The 17,980-nt window shown below is 40.9% G+C and overlaps 1 protein-coding gene across 1 annotated transcript in view; it reads left to right on the top strand.

Annotated features, from left to right (window-relative positions):
* c8b (complement component 8, beta polypeptide) overlaps window positions 1-17,980 on the top strand; it is a 75,959-nt gene that overhangs the window by 18,670 nt on the left and 39,309 nt on the right. Inside the window, exon 2 of the mRNA XM_078935459.1 lies at window positions 5,756-6,353. Coding sequence (XP_078791585.1) covers window positions 6,284-6,353 — 70 coding nt within the window. The 5' untranslated portion in view covers window positions 5,756-6,283. The remainder of the gene's footprint in view (window positions 1-5,755; window positions 6,354-17,980) is intronic.

The following is a 17,980-nucleotide window of genomic DNA, read 5'->3' as shown; positions in this document are numbered from 1 at the left end:
TCAAATGTGGATTAGAGCTGGCCCACGATATATACTCTACTGCTAATACTACACACCCCACAATGCTTTGCTAGTATGTTGGCGTGCAGTTCAAACCGGCAAGCACTCCTTTTTTCTGTTGACAGTCATTGACAGCCATGCTCCAGTTACATCGGACAATAATTTTACTCTCCACAAAAAACGAAAGATGGACAACAAGAGCCTTCAAGACAGGTGGGAGGCAGATAATCTGTTCACGAATAGAAAGGACAGACCTGTTTGTCTTGTGTGTGGAGCTAATGTGGCAAAAGAATATAACATAAGAAGACACTATATGAAAAGGCTAAACAGGTTAATACATTTTAGTTGCAGTTCATTTTTCCAATTAATATTGACTTTGGCCCATGACTTTACTTCACTGCTTCATTTTGGCCCACTGTGAATTTGAGTTTGACACCCTGGTCTTTTGGCAGGGATGCCGAGTTTAGTTTAGTTTGTTTAGTTAGTTCAGTTTAGAGTTTTCCTATTGAATTCTATGTATTCGTGATCCTTATGATTTTATGTTTACTTCACAACTACGGTACGAAGCCCATTGAGATGACTGTTGTTGCGATTTTGGGCTATATAAATAAAATAGTCTGGAACTGAATTGAATAGTGGTTATTACTATTTTTTTTTTAAAAACATCGCATATAGGTCGCACCGGAGTATAAGTCGCACCACCGGCCGAACTATGCAAAGAAATTGTGAGAAATATGATAAGTGCAAACAGGTTATGCTTTACAAGAAACTGTTAGTAGAACAGTTAAATTGCATGGTTGCAGATCCAAGTAGTACATCTTGGTCAAGCCAGTGGTGATGAAGATACAGACCTTTTCAGACAATCTGAATCCCTAATGAGATCAAGGACTACCGGATCAAGTTGCAACTTGCCTCTTTTTGTTCTGGAAATACATTTGGGATCTTCTGTCAGGAGGAATCTGAAAAGCAGGTTGAGTAAAGTGGAAGATCCAAGCCAGAGTCATCAGACATCCATGCAGATAAGAGAGTTAGTATTAATATGAGCGGATTCGTAACTGAAGGGCTGTTTTCACTAGAATTTTAATATCTCCATAAACTCGAAAAAGGCTGAAAAAGAAAAAAAAAGAAGTGATGCTCGTTAACTGTGACCCATATCCTCAGAGACAGAGGGAGCTGTTGAAACGCAGAGCAGATCAGGGAGTCTGGGTGACCTACATAGCACTGGTTTTGAAAAGCAGCCGTACATCACATAAAATCCCTCTTCCTTTTAATACAATAAGGCATATCTCGTGTTGCTAATGAAAATTGCATTCAGATAAGGTTCTTTGTGTCATGGAAAATATCTCTCCCAGCACTGACACTGCAATAGTCTTTTAAAAACATTTTTTTTAGACAGTTCCTTTTGATGGCTCTTTTGCCGCTGGACTTGTGTGACATTATCATGTCGGGAGGTTCTCATGAACTGTGACACATCATCTAGACACCCAGAAAGGAGAGCCATTTCTGACAAAACCAGCCTAAATGACCGGCTATCAGTATGGGCAAAATGCAAATGGAGTAATGTTGCTGCCCCTTTGTTCAGATCTTCGTCTCCTCAGGCAACTTATACTTTCTGTCTTACTTTAAAAGTCTATTTGAGAGCAAAAGTTCTGGTCTGGTCTTTCCAGTTGGCCCCCCTTTGAACCTTTCCCTTGATTGTTTATTCATTTATTTTTTGTGGTTGCAACACTTTCAGAGTGCAGCTCACCATGAAACACAGAGAAAATATAAAAAAGGAGATTTTTTCTTCAAGTTAGTGTTTTGATTTGATTCTATATACATGATCAAAACTGATTTATAAGTAAAACGTCCTCTCTGGACGTCTTTCAACAACTATTGCATGGAATGTGTTGGTCACTGAAATTGCCAATTTTTTGGAAAAGGAGTCCAATGATTGAAATGATTGATGAAAGTCGCCTTCTAAAGGCCGTGTCACACATCCAATTCATACATTGTGTGCATTTTCAAAGTAGGAAATTTCAATCTTTCGTGATACATGCGTGATACACTTATTAATAAGTGTTTATTGCGTTTATCATTCGTTGATGTGCGCAGATGTTTGTAGAGGGTTTCGGCTGACATGTCTTTATGTGAATTTAGTTTTGAGATGTTCAAAATTTTTCGGCGGTTGAGAATCACCCAGTTTACGCATATTTAGTGTACCGTAATTTCCGGACTACAAGCCGCTACTTTTTTCCTGCGCTTACAGCCCTGCGGCTTTTTAGGTGACGCGGCTAATTTATGGATTTAATTAGCGGCCGCCACGTACGTATTTTCGAACTCAGTGAATAGTTTGAATTCTCTATCTAACACCAAGCTCAAGGCATTTTTATTCAACACACCTCTTAGCAGCCAAACAGCATGGACTTGACTTCAGGTCTTAGACACTTCAGTCATGGTTCAACAAAACGAAACACGCATGCCCGGCCGCATCCCAGAATCCTTTGGGGCCATTAGACCCAACGTGCACGTGATCGCCGCTACATTATGATGAAGCTTTCAAGTTAAAAGCAATCGTTAAAAGCAGCGTAAAAAAGTCCACCGTCACCAACGGGTTTGGAAAAGCCGGTTTGCTGCGTGACGGAGAGAACAGCGCATGGAGTGAATTTACACTCCATTTACGGTTTCTAAGGAAACCGTAAAAGCGGAATTTTGCTTTGAAAAACTCACAGCCTCCGTGTGAGCTGGAGACATCTTCTCCTGCTGATTGAGCTGCGGGGCCGATGGCAGTCTGATGGCTCCCACATGTAACAACGCATCCGCCCCTCATACACAAAACGTACAGTATTAAGTCCGATTGCTTTCCACAGAAACGATTTGCTCCATCCACCGGCGCAACGGGGACGAAGTGCTCCTCCTTGAAGCCGCGCTGGCCAGAGGTGTCGGAGTAGATAGGAAGGGGAGACAAGGAGCGCGCGGGGCGGGAGCGGAGCGCAGAGGCGTCGGCGGAGTGCAGAGGCTTCTGAATTCTGACGCACGCGCCGCACTGAGGCGCGCGTATCGCGCTGAGGCGCGCGCTTTTCAGTCGCCGCTGCTTTACCGTTGTGTTTTCTAACCAGTCCTGTTACTCCCATAACGCTGCTGCGACACAAGCGGAAGGAGAGCTTTTCCCGTTCACCCCTCCATGCACTGCTGCTACTTGCTAATTCTTAAACACGTACAACAGAATGGCGAGCCGGGCGTTGGCCCCGCCTTTAGCCCCTAAGACTCATGGGAAATGGGGAATCGCGGATGTAAATTTCCTCATTATAACTGAGGGATGTAATGTTGATTATATGGTTACTCTTTGTAATTTTATGTTAGATACCTAGATTGTCAATAAGTAAAAAAAAAAAATGAAATAAAAACACCATAACTGAGGGACTTGTGAACAGAATATAGGTCCATGCTGTTTGTCAGATGTCGATACACTCAAATACGTGACCCAGAGGCACCACCCACAATGTGCTAATGTATTGCACTCACTCTGGGATGCTGGGCGTGATCTGTCAGGATGACAATATCGGCTATCACATGTGCGGCTTGTACTCTGACGTGGCTTGTATATGTATAAAAGCAGTCAAACACGTGAATATGGGTGGGTGCGGCTTACACGTGAATATGGGTGGGTGCGGCTTGTAATCGGGTGCGCTTTGTAGTCCGGAATTTACGGTAGTTTATTTGCAACTATTACGTAAATATTACACAATTGTGCGTGATTTTTGCAAGACACACAAAGAAATTTATGGCTTTCCATGCCCATTCCACGTATGGGCCTTGACACACGTACCACAGATTTTTAACTTTTATATTGTGTATATGACGCAGTTTTTGAAGGAGAAACTGTCACCCGCTTTGTGAAAATAATTTAAAAATAAATCAAAATTCCATTTGAAGCATTGACTTATTAATTCAAAGCTGGAAAAAACTCGGATTCATCAAAAAATACCCATTTCGGAGCTGTTAAACACAAACTTGTTAATCCTTTCCTTTTTCACTCAATCTAATACACACACACGTGTGCGCACACACACACGAGCACACACACACACGCACACACATACATGACAATTTTAATGTTTAGTGCAAATTTGGTGAGTGTTGCTCCAGCCTTTTTATTACACAGCTATACTCCAATATATGAAAGACTTGGTCTCATATAATTACGGCCGGATACAAACTGCAATTATTCATTTTTCCTCCACGATCCCTTTTCAAACGGTCTGCACTATCTTTAATTTTAAAGGGATGCCATTCATCTGTCACTTCCACATCAAAGTCCCTAAATGGTCAAAGTTCAACTGGTTTAGCTTTAGTTTTGTACGTAGAACCTGATAAGGAACTTAAAAACCTGCGTAGCGATGTGTGAACGTGACAGTTTGGAATATTAAATTTACATAGACTTTTCATTTCAAGAGGTCCCTTGATCATGTGCAGCATTTAAAAACACATGTTAGGTTTAAATCAAAATACCCCCAATAGGTAAATACATTTGCTTTTCCCAGAAAATAAAGCAGAACTTGTGGTTTGACAGCCAAAACAGATTATTTAACAGAGTCCTTGAAGTTTTCTCTGCAACCATGATTATCAAACGGAGATTCTTTTGAGACGCATCAATAAAAACAAAACATTATTCACATTTTTTCTTGAAGCAACTTCTTTTTATTAAAGCCTCATACTAAAAGCCGAACACAACATGCTTAGTCACAACTGAGGATAAGATTGAATTACAGCATAAGCAGAACGTTTTTTTTCCACTTCAACTTCAAGTCCCACTGGGCAAATTCTGGAGCTGTAGATCTGAGTTCTTTTTATTCAGCAGGGGGCTGGTGTTTTATTATTACAAAGAATGTCCACAGAACATGAAAATAAGAACAATACTTGTTTTGCTACACATGTAAATCCATTCTTCTGAACACAGAGTGCAGGTTTGTCAGTAGAGAACCCTTTTTCTTTTTGAAAGATAAAGCTGAGAGTGCCAAACAAATGAAGGCCCTTCCAAAACAAAAGCCAGCAACAGAAGGTGAAAGGATTGTTTGAACGGTGAGAATAAAAGAGAACAACCAGATTTGTGTTGTCACCGTGTCTCCATACGCGTTCACATTGTCACGCGGGATAATATTTGCCCGGTGCTGGTTGTGTGGCGGCTCTGTTTCGGGGGGCCGAGCAGGCCAAAGGCCTGTTTCTCCAACAATGGTGCCTCTTCTTGCCAACACAAGCAGCGCCAGCCACCATGCCAGCTTGGCTCTGCGTCTGTGTTTGCAGCGGATGATTCAAGGGCATTTAAGCACAATGTTGGGAAGTGGTGGTGGGTGCGGGTTTTAGTTTGTGGGCGACTGTGCTTGGATTCCCACCACAGTTTGCTTTCAAACAGCCTGTCATTCATGGCTCTCTGCTACTTCCCCTCCTCTCATGCTGTTTGCTTGAAGTATTAAAAATCCATCTTCTGAAAATGTGCTCTGCACGCACAGAAGCACAGGTCATGCTTCGCCCTTCTGTATTTACTCGCAAGCACCACATACACCATGAGTGTTAAATATTTCACTGGAGGTCTTCGAGGTTGGGCGTTAAGGCTTTGGATGCACCCTCATAAAGGTCTGATGATCCAGAAAACACAACATCTTTGTTTATTTGTTAAATGAATGGCTACCACTTTACACGTGCATTAACTGCTGCAATATCTGAGTGAGGAGATTTGAATTTTTAACCAGCTGAACACTGTCTTCTTCCTTTACAGAGCTCTGAGATGCTACCTGCGATGGGCTGTCAAACTGCATCTGAAGTACCCTGCCAAAGAATAATACCCACTTGTGACCTACTCTGAAGAACAATATTTGATTCCATCTGTGTTGCAAATTTCCCCCTGAGGGGCATACTCCTGAGCAATAGGTGAACCTTCAGAAAAGAGCAACAGTGGACCATGTGATACTTGACCTTCACAGACAGAACTCAGGTACGCTCTAGAGGATGTCAGATCTGATCTGAAGCTGCACTCGAAAGGCTCGCTCAGCTCACATTTGAATATTTTGTTTACCCGAGCACCATGCGCCGACGTGACAGAACGTAGTTATTAATGTTGGATCTTCATTTACCGAGGAGACCTCGAACCGTTGTCGGCATGGATTTGAAGGTTTTGATTTTCAAAGAGCGACTGTGAGAACCCCAGGAGTCTCTGGGAGGAGGAGGAGGAGGACAGTGGGAGCTTGGAGGATTAGCTAATTCGCTGTTTACCCATGTGGGATCTGCTGTGAAGAGGCAGAGGAGGATGTCAGCAGAGGCCGAGCTCCAGTCAGGTGTAAAAACCAGCCAACGCAAGGAGTCCAGGAGGATCAAAGGTACGTCCAGTTTGATCACATCTCAACATTGCAATGCATTATGGGATTCTGTAAAATATTCAAGTGTTATGGTGTTGACGAGTTTGTCAATCTGATACTAAGTTCACACCATCCTCTGCGTTCAAGTGACCACTTCCAATGAAAGTGCCTACTCACCGGCTGCCTCGACCACCGTTTAAGTTCTCACTGAACTGTGACCAATGCGGGACTCAGATTTGATAGTGTACACGGAACACGGCAGTCCTAACCATTTGCAAATATGATCAGGAAGGAGAACTAAACAAATTTGCTTTTTTTCCCGTCCGGAATTTTATGACACCAAGTTGTTCATAAATCGGAATAGAGCAGTGAAAGAAAAAGCCTGGGGCAAGTTTGCGGGATTTGCACCGCTTCAACAGTTCACATCAAGCCTCATCCCTCTGTAGGAGGTGGACAAGCGCTAGTAACAGTAGAAAAAACAAAAGAAGAAGCCCCTCCCTGCCGCAACCTCCTTGTCCGTTGTGTGAACAGCACCGACTGGAGGCGCGTTCATGAACCCGCGTGTGGCTTTACAGGCTGTGTGTAGGTAAAGTCTATGTAAACTTGCATATATGCACATTTAGGGCTTCTGTGTTCAAAACTTTTGTGTTCACGCGTCACTGCACAAGTTTTTACGACCATTTTTGGGAACCACGTATAAAGGTTTCACCAATTGAGCAGTGAAGGACTCTGATTTGGTAGTGATGAATGGATGAGTACCAACTGTTGGAAAATTTATCATGGAGGAGAGATTAATAGTTGCGGGTTGTGCCGGAATTACACGACACATCTTTCTAATATCAGAATAGAGCTGTGAAAAAAAAGCCTGGAGCACAATTTGCACGATTTGCACCCGCTCTTCCAACTGTAGACGGTGGACATGAACGCCAGTGTAAACACCGTAAGCTAAATGTCACATGACAGGTGTGAACGTAGCATAACAGCTATTTCTTATATCTTTCATATTTTTTAAATGTTTGTCAGACAGCGATCATTACTCCATGCCTTTTTTTTTGGACGGGGCTACATGACTTGAGGCAACCCAAGAAAAGCTCCTCTGAATCAATTAAGCTGTTAGGTTTTTTTTTTTTTCTCACAGCCGTAACAGCTACTCCGTGTAACCTCAGGGTTTGGTTGTGCCATAATTTAGGTGTTATGGACAGGCTAATTCACAGCCTGTCGCTTTGATGAACAGCAAAAGTGCTGTAGCAGGACGAGGCGCTCTCAGACCGTCCACCGGGAGATTGAATTGGGACCGAATTGGATGAGAGGAGTGAAATGAACACAGAGGAGTTGTGAGTGGGATTAACTGAGAGGATGGAAGAAGTGAGCAATAAAGTGGAAGCTTTGGCGTTTGCTCTTCTCCTCTCCATTCTGTCCCTTTCCCCATCCGCTCTCCGTCCATGAATTGAGCTACTCCGGCAAGTCCAGTAAATCTGGCTTCAGCTGGCTGGCCGTTACGAGGCCACAGGGCCAGGTCCTCCATGGCTGTTTCACTGGCTCTGTCGGATCGCTCTGATAAATGACCCGGCTCAAGGAGGGCCCATCGATTTGAGTTAAGTGGAGGGGGGAGTGCACCATGAGAGGCGGTTACTGCGCCGCCAGACGGCTCATGAGTGGAGGCTATCAGCACATACTATCAGCCCCCCAACTTTAACATGTTAATCACGTGCTGCTGAGACCATTGTGGCTATCAGTGGGGATGTTATTTAGATCCATATAAATGGAAATTGGGGAGCAGAAATGCATGCCAACCAGGGGTGTTCTGAACCAGCTTTTTGGTCAAGGACACAGTCAAGGATCAAGATGATGACATATTTAGATAAAGTGCCACTTATATTAAAATGGGAAGGAAGCAGCGAGTGCAATTGGTGGGGTTTCATGGTTTTATGGAGCCCAAATTGTTTTGCCATTACAAAATCAACCAATTAATTTCATATAAATATACAAAAAGATCGTGAAATTATGAAAAACCTGCACACAGATTTTAAATTAGCCATAATATTATTACATATATTTCATGTTGCTTCAAAAACCTCTTTGTTATTTCAAAACAGCGTTTTAAAATATTCATTTTTAATCATGTTGGATATTAATATAAAGTCGTAGACCATTCAGTTAAAGATCAAGACAACTAGGTTTTCAAAAATTTTCAAATGATGAAACAAAACATTAGGGTACAGTAAAATAATAATGAACTATGGGACCGATTATACACTTTTATTGTGATATCTTTACCATTTCAGCATTATATATACCGGTATTATGACAATGTTGTTGAACAGTAAGGCTAATAGGGATATTTAAACATTTATAAATACATAAAAAATCTCCTGCCAGTCACGTCTTTGACCAATCAAGTGGAGCCCTTCATATCTCAGATCAATCGGATGAACCCCTTAGTGTCTTTGACAAATTGAATGCAGCCCTTTCATATTAGATGCCTGCCTCCTATTTAGGCATGGGTCTTTAGGAGTATACTTACAGGTATGTTGACTTTCATTAAGTAAAACTGTTGCAGTGATTTATTTGTGAATGTTTCGCAAGTCATACCATCATCGCAATATTGATCACTAAAATGACACATCGCAAGTTTTCCTCATAGTGTGCAGCCCTGGAACACAGATCAACAGATCCTCTTGTAAGGAGCCCTGGAGCATTTAGGGTCACAAACTTTACAGGAAGTTAAGGAAAGTGGGCCAAATACTCCTGGAACCAGGACTTCAACCAGCCACTGCCAGACTAACTGGGTTTAAGTGATTTCAAAGTCAGCCATTAATCAAGCTGCCATAAATAACAATCTAAGCCCAAATGTTATCACCTTATAAGTCAAAATCAGGGCAAACAAGATTCTGTCATCAAAGAAACACCACAAAAACCTTGTTGAGTAATTTGTCATCCAACATTTCTTCAAATAGCCACATTCACTGCCACTAAAGATGTTAGCTAAATTTAGTGGAGGAGCTAAAACATTTCATATTGGGAACGGAACAGGGGCAGAAGACTTTGGAAGGGTAGTCAATAAGACCGCCAGAGTGGAAGGCCATTGCGTTAAGTGAAATGATCCCCCTGTAGCTCCGCTCCTGCCTAAATTCAAATTTCAGCTATCTAATCTGTCCACTTACTATGGTCCACAGCGTCAACACTCTACCTCATTGCTACCTCTTGCACATGACATGTTTACACACAAATTTTGTACGAAATTTCTCACAATAATTTCGGACATTCTTCATTACAGTTCATATTTGGACATTTGTATATACTGATCTGTTTGTTTGACATTACATTTCGTTGTTCCTTGCTATTCTTGCACTGTAATGGTGATGCTTGTCATTGTACAACCGACAACGACGATAAAGCAAATCTGATATAATCTAATCTAATGTGGTAACAGCACAGTTCAGTCCTTTTGGAACGTTCATTGCACGCTTGTGGTGATTGAGATGTGTGCGTGGAATGTTTATTGTGCACGTGGAGGCTTGGTACACACTCGTACACAATTGTGAATTTGACGAAGTGGTAATCTTGTTTTTTAATCCTTCCTCAGTTCCCTCTCGTCACATTTTTTGTTTTTGTTTTTTGCCCCGTCCTGAAATGTCTCAGCTGATTCTTGTGTAGTTTCTAAAATTTTACTTCTGGTTTGAGTGGTTAAAGCCCTACTTGAGTGTATTAATTAAACATGCAGTTTCTGTCACATGTGTTTCTTGTCTCCTGCTTTTGAGTCCCCAAAAACCACATTTCAAGGAAGGTTCAACAAATTTGCAATCTTGCAAAGAGGGATAGTTTAGACAGGCATGTATAATTGACTTCAAAGTTTAAGACAACCCCATGAAGGCTTTTAGGAAGGCTAATGTGGCAGTAAAATCTAGAAAGGTTGTACCAAAACCATGAAAAAGGCTCCTTTCAAAACACTGAGCCTATCTTTTTATGCCGTCTGAGGATAATCGATATGAAAACAAGCTTAAAAAACAACATCACTAAATAAAGTTTAGCAATGAGTGTTGTGGGCAAGGTTATCTGGTGTTTTCGAGTAGCTTTATCGTTTAAAATGAATAGCCTTTTAGCCTTCACACTAATTTTCGGGGTCAAGAAATGTTCACTTAAATAAAAATAATATAGTGAAAACAAATAAACCAACTGAAAGCAAAACCTATGTAAATATGTGACTCAAAAATTTTTGTAAACCTGATTTAACCTCTTTAGACTTGGTGTCTAATCCATGAATATCACATTTTGAGTTATTTTATCTCATTTTATTAGAGCGGTGCAAATCTGGTGTTTAACAGGGACCCTGTAGTTAACTCAAGTATTTTCTCGGATCTTAAGAGGTTAAAGTTTTTTTTTTTAGCTCATCCGTCGCCATCATGGCCTAAGGTGGATGGCTCAGTTGGCTTGAACTCGGAAAACCGGGGTTCCTATACCAGAGGGCCTTTTGCGCCACTGCCGAATTTTCTAACCCCTAGAAGGCTCAAGTCTGCACACTGCCAGTCTCCCCCCCGGATAAAACAGGTCTGTGTGAGGAAGGGCATCCTGCATAAAAATCTCAAACCACTCAAAACAAACCACCTGTGTGAAACAGTAACCACTGAGGGGAAATGCTATTTTGGTGGGTTATGATGTCACAGAACTCTTGTCTTTCTGAGCAAAAAAGTGAAACAAACACCGGGACGAATTTCGTGCGCGATTTTCGCCGACGTTTAACGCCTCGTGACTAAACAAAGGGCACCAATGAGAGTGTGCACACCGACGCGAAAAAACGCCACGCGTCAAAAAAAAAAAACGCCTCGGGTTTGTTTTGTTTTTTTGACGCGTCGCGTTGAAATCTATTCGACCAATGAGAATGGCGCTTTTGCAAACGTGTCTGGAGCTTCTGAAGTTACAGTAAAACACAACTTGGGGGCGCTCAAACACAAAACTGCCTTGCTGAGCACACATACCAGCGAAGAAGATAGACGCCGAGTTGCATCTACACAGCCGCGAAGAAATAATGACGGACATTCTAAAATATCCCCGAACCTGGTGCTTGAAATATTCATGTTTTCTTTGTATGATTCTGACAAGCGCGTAAATACTTGCTCTCTCCTTCTGAGTGAAAAGCGACTTTAAGAAGCGTAAAGTTGCACAGCGCCACCTTGTGTACAGGAGTATTTCTGTTTTACATAAAGCGCCATCTAATGTCAGGGAATGAAATTGCATGTTCGCTCGGCTCATCGTCAGCGAAAATCGCCTGGGTGTGAACACAAAAAACGTGGCGAAAAACGCTGGCGAATAACGCCTGGCGAATATTCGTCCAAGCAGATGGGTAAATGCTAAGTGGTTAGTCGGTGAACTGCATTTAGCTGCAATCAAATTTGTCATTGAAAGCGCTTCAGCCTGGAAGCTGAAAAGTTTTTATCTTGTAGGAAGAAATAGAATGAGATTCAAAGAAACTAAGAGTTTAAATGGGTTAACACCTAACTTTTTTTTAACTATATAAATATAACAGGTTAGAATTTTAGCCCAGTTGTTTTCAAATCCAAGACTGGACAGTTTGAAACAGCTTCGAAAAGACGAGGAATGATCAACAATTTTGTTATATTTTTTGTAATCGATGAAGCAAAATTCAGCGTCCAGAGCAGGAGGCAAAATCATTGAGACCTGACAAAAAATTACAAAAAAAATAAAAAAGTAAAAAGTTACATCCATTGTCTGATTGGTCCTTTTATATCAGGTGACACGATCTTGCTGTAATGTCAATTAAAACTCCAATGTCACAGTAATGTCTCACATCTCATCTTCATATAACACATTCTTTAGCACATAGCCTTACACATACAAAGGCTCATTGGTTTAATCAGTGTCATATCATGAAATTGAAAAGTTTAAAAGTAACAGAAAGTGTAATAATTCAAATTACAATCCTTCACAAATGTATGTTTTTTTTTACTGCACTCTAGGAGAGTTTAGAATTTGATTTTTATAAAAAAGACATAGTGTCTGCTTTGTTTCTTTATGTCTTCTGCAATTTGTACCCTGGAGCAAAAGTGTTTTAACAATTACTCTAACTCAATATGAGCAATAACTCATGTTTATTTTTATTTGAAAAGAAAATCAGAGGAAAGATCTAATATGTAATGCATTACACATATTTTCATTTTGAGAAGATAATAAAACAAAAACTGAGGGTAAAAAAAGGTTTTTGGACCATTAAAAAACCACAAGAGTTTATCTTCAATACATGTTTCCTGTTTGAAATTAACATTAAACTTTTGAATAGTGCTTTTTTTGTTTAAAAATATAATATTTAAAAGATTAAAAACAATATCTTGGATTGAACAGGGAATATATGAATGTTACATTTTTCCTAAGATTGTTAAGACAAAATTTTGCATGGAGGATTTTTAGCAGCTCAGACAACATCACACCAAATACTAACTAAATATGTTTTAAGCAAGAATCTCAGCTTGTGGCCCTTGAATTCAGCTCTGCCCAGAGCACTTAGAAGCTGAATTTCTGAGCAACTGTTTTGTTTTTACTCTGAACCTTTCTCATGGCTTAAAAAAAATCCCTTTGTTACATGAGTAATGATTTATTATAAAACTTCTCCAAATTAAAAAAAAAAATTATTCGTTTTCTCTAGACTAATGTGGAATCACTGGTGTCAACATCAGACAAGAACACTTCAATAGCTTTTTCCTTCTGGAATGGGGTACCTTCATGTTTTAGGGAAAACTTATTGATGCAGCTCAATAGAAGCACATTTGATCAAATTTGTATCAACAAGACGATCAATGGTAGAGAAGCAGCTGTACCAATGTGGGGCAATCATGGTCTACATTTACTGAAAAAGTTTGTCACACATAGCGAACGTAGCGTTCATGTATTTTACACAATTTTCCGACAGTGACCTGATAGATTTCTCCCTTCTCCTTAATCGATAAAAACACATTCCTCTGTTTTTTAACATGCATACAGATAGTGATAGCTTTACTTCACCGTTGGATTTCTTTCTTTTACAAATACTTGGGGAGAAAAAAATCAAACCCAACTGCAGCAAAGTCTGTCACGTAGAGCTAAAGCCTCCTACCATCCATCCTCAGAATTGTGTTTGCATGCATGACTTTACTCTATTTCCATAGCAACTGTTGCTCGCTGCTGGTCTGTGCAGAGGAAATAATTCATTTGGAAAAGGTAGACAAGGAGTGAAGGAAAGATTGATATTGAAGGAAAGTGGATGAGAAGCGGCTTTTAAACATGGAGTCTTTGCACTGACTGTGCTGCTGTTACTTCAGGACTGGACTGGTCTCCAAGCTTAAGGTGAAACTGTAAGTGGTGTTCATGCATGAGAGGTTCACATGCATGCATTGTGTCAGGGTCCTGTAGAATGACTCCCAATGATATTATTTCAAGTTAAAAGGACCTATATGATGCAAAATCAACTTTTCTGAGCTTTCAAGAGGATTATAATGTTAATTCCTCACTAAAGAACAACCCCGAAGCGGTTTTTGGATATAGTCACGCATTCCTGCGTATTCCCCTAAAACCCTGCGCTCTGAGCCCCAGCCCCTCCCTATCCAACAAAAACGAGTGAGTTCTCACATTGTGACATTACTCAGTGGGGAACAGCCCCTTCCAGGAAGACTCTCCGCTTCCAGCTCCGTCCCCAGGCTGACACACACACCCACTTTCTCCACAAGCTAGCAATGATTGGCTAAAACGCTTTTCTTTTATATGCACTATATGCACATCCATCTTTGCAAAAAATGTGGATGTTGTTTGTTTTCGTGGGCAAAACTAAGACACGCTGGTGGGCCCGGTTCTATGTTGACGTCATGAAATGGGTGGGACTAACAAGGAGCGAATGGCGGTGTCTCAGAGATCAATCAAGTCGTCTTACTTTCGGGTAGGAAAATTAGCAGGTAAAATAACTCATAATTAACTAAAAAATCATTCTTTAGTGTGCCATAAGTAATATATTATCATAAATATGGATATAGTTTACTCTGCAAAGCTTAAAATTAGCATGCTATGGGCCCTTTGAAGTGGGGAGTATTAGGTGTTTGTTCTAGCCTAATGCTATGTTCACAACAGGAATGTAACACTAAACACGCATTCGTGAACATGCTTTTCAATATGGTGTTCACACTAGAGGAGTAGGGAGGGGCTTCTCCATCTTCTTTTACTAACTATTAGCACATCAGCCTGGAAGAGGCTTGGTGTGAAAATGTCGAGGCAGTGCAAATTTCCCAAATCTTACTCCAGGTATTTTCTTTTCCAGCTCTATTCCTACAGATGAAAGACTTGGTTCCATATAATTTCGGACACGAACCATGATTATTAATTTCTCCTTCATGATCAATATTCAAACGGTTAGCACTGCCGTGAAGTAACCCTTGTGCTATCCTAGGCACTTTAACGTTGGGAGTTGGGTCATCTAGACCCACTAGACAGTGCGCTGAACCTTTTTTCTTAAATGATTTGTGATCTTCACTGGTGTCCATGGATTACATGAAATCTTTCCACCTTTATCCACCTTTGTCATGGTAGGGAGAACACGTCAGTGCAATGGGGGGGTCATCTAAGATAGCACAAGAGTTAAAAGCGATGCCATCCATACGTCACCACCAAGTCTAAGTCCCTGATTGGTCAAAGCTCATCCTGGAAACTTATTTGAGAGCTTGAAAGTGCTAAATGTGGATTTATACAGTTGAAAACGTGCTGCCAAAGGTGGTAAAAACGTAGCTTCAGCTTCCAGAAACGTTTTGCTGAAACAAAAGAAGCAGACTGTGACAACAAATTTGTTTTGAATTTAAAATTCAAATGATATCAATGTGCTTTAAAATATTTTTTAGCCTTGTTTCGTATTTTTAGAGACCTCAGAGTGACAAAACTCTTGAAGGATTTGGCAAAAAATATAAAATTGATTTAAAGTTGTTTTTTTTTTGTCGTTTAGTTGTTGCCAAACTGGCATGAAATGATGTGACGGAACACTTTCTGAACCAAAAAGTGGGACAGACAAGTTGGACTAGTATATAAGCAGGCAATAAGTTCTCATTGAATTTTTGGTAAACTGCACCTGGCTCAGATCAATTTTTTTATCGAAAGAGCTTCAGCCTGGAAGTTAAAGGGATTTGTCTGGTTAAAAAAAAAGCTGGAAAGAGATCCAAAGAAACTGAACTGAGCATTTAAATGGGTTAACACATAATTAATTCACTATATAAATAAAACAGTTAGGTTAGGATGTTTGCCTGGTTGGTATCAAATCCAATATTAAATAGTTTTGAACTGCGTTAAAAAAGACAAGACCGAATTTTTGCTAATTGAAGCCCAAACAGAACCAACTAAAAGCCCACTTCTAATAGGAATTATTTGATGCTTTTAATCCTCCAAATTGTCAGACCAGCTCTACAGACACTCGGTTCAGTTCAGCGCAAACGTATTTATATCCTGCTGGCTTTAGAGGGGATGGGAAAGCCACCTTAACCTTTGATCTGGACTCCCCCCATTCTGAGCTTGCGCGAAGCGACAGGCGTCAGTGGAAGAAAAAAGGCGTCCTTTTCACAAGAAGACTCCCAGAGACAGACTCTGGAAGGGAAGATGGCCATCTGCCTCGACCAGTTGGGGGTTGAGAGGACAGGAAAGAGACTGACACAGGAACGTTAGGTCAGGGACACCAGCAATTAAAATAAGGAAAGAGACACACTGAATGATATAAAAAGAGAGTAAAAAGACCCGAGTGATGATAGGGGGCCCATTGGGTCCATATTTGGAGACGGGGTTTACAGTGGAATAAAACACTGCTTCATATTGAGTGTCTTATTTTTGCAGGTGTGGAACTATGGGGGGGCAAGAGGGGGCAGTAAAAAGCTGTGGCCTTCAATTTTTAAGCTAATATTTTTATTATATATATATATATATATATATATATATATATATACATATATGCGTGTATATGTGTGTGTAAAAGGAGATGTTGGCAGATGGGAGATAATGACACAAAGACACACTCTCAGGAACGTTCAAAGGTTAAGCTGCCTCCGTGCTCAAATCCTCAACAAAAAGTTTCTTGTTGCCAACCCCTCATATCTGGAGGGGCACTTCTGACTCTCCATCTGTTGCCATCTGCGCATTCACTGTCCCCATTTTTGCGTGGCAGAGAGACTGAATCAACTCTGTGCACAGGAGGTAAACCCCCGAAACAATATGGAGCGAGATGAAGCGCTTTCTCTGTGGCTGGGTCTTGTAACCTACAAGACGGGGAGGGAAAAAAACACACATCCTGGATCTTAATTAAAAATTTGATTTGTATGATTTAAGTTAGAAAAAGGGATAAAGGTTTCAAAAGGAGGACACACAACGTCCCTGGACATGTGTACCTTAAAGCACTTTTCTTGCATGTTGCAATAATTTAGGCAACCTGCTGTATAAAAAACAATGACTTTCAGGCTTTTGGGGCCAAAAAAAAGGCCATTCAACTTTCGGTCAACATAAATCTAGGAAACCAGAGGAATAAGTCACATCCTGTCACACAAACACCTTTTTCTTCCTCGCCTCTTTGCTACAGTGTGTCACAACATGAAACGGCATGCCCCACAGCTCTTTAGTTTTCAAATACAGCACACTCATCTTGATCTAAACCCAGAGCACGTAGCGGAAGAGTTATGCCACTGAATCAAGTCTGAATTCATACGTAAGCCCTCGTTTTTTCTTCTTTCTTTTTCCTTTTTTTCTATGACTTTAATTTGAATCGTGAACCTCTAAATCTCTCCTGAAGTGCTTCATGGGGGAAATGGCGTGCTGTATGTAAAGGAACAAATGGCACAGAACATCTGGTTTGAGCTCATCTGAGAGAGTTGCACTCAATTGGAGCGATTGTGTTTAAAATGCATCTGGAGCAGCATGCATTTTACATTAGCGTATGAGTCAGGAAGATCAGGGCAGAATACATAATACCGCCCGAGCAGACTGTATATAGTAGGGTTGGTTTGAACGGAATAATGATCACAGCAGCACGCCCTTTGTGTCCTGCTGGGTCTTTAAGCATGTTTGTCATTTTGTGCAGTGTTTCTGCATGTCTGCTCTGTGAGTACACCAGCTCGCTTAGAGCCAGCAAGTGGCTCCGCAGTTCACTGTATAAGGCTCATTATCCACTGGTAAAAGAAACCAGCCTGAATGAGACCCAGATTTGACATTCACTTGCTTCGAGACTTTAATGACTTTAGCATCTGTACTTTAGTCCTTCCCCCACTTTAGAGAATACAGCCCTCATGAATAAGTGAGAGGGTTGCACAGCAGAGACAAGCACTTACATTTTTTTTCTCATTTGCACAAGCCCCTTAATTTGATCTTTTCTAATTTTACTCATTTTTTCGTGGAAGGGAAGGATCAATTGAGTTTTTGAATGGGTTGGAATAATGTTTGTGTGCTGATTTTGGTGCTTTATGTATTAGTCCGTTAGGGATGTTCTACCTTACCCAGCCTCCTAAGTGTGCTGCTTACTGATGAATTGGTCGGTCTCCTGACCTAGATTTGAGTGAGGAAGGGCCCTGGAAACTGTTAAATTCTCCAAGGTGCTGGTAACCTTGATTCGAAATCCTGCTGTCTCTTTGTGTAAATGCGACAGGAGCCCG

The sequence above is a fragment of the Oryzias latipes genome, chromosome 17 (genome assembly GCF_053564925.1).
Source record: "Oryzias latipes strain Hd-rR chromosome 17, Olatipes_Hd-rR_3.1".
Lineage (NCBI taxonomy): Eukaryota > Metazoa > Chordata > Actinopteri > Beloniformes > Adrianichthyidae > Oryzias > Oryzias latipes.
The sequence above is the reverse complement of the archived record's forward strand: the minus strand, read 5'-3'. Positions and strand labels throughout refer to the sequence as shown.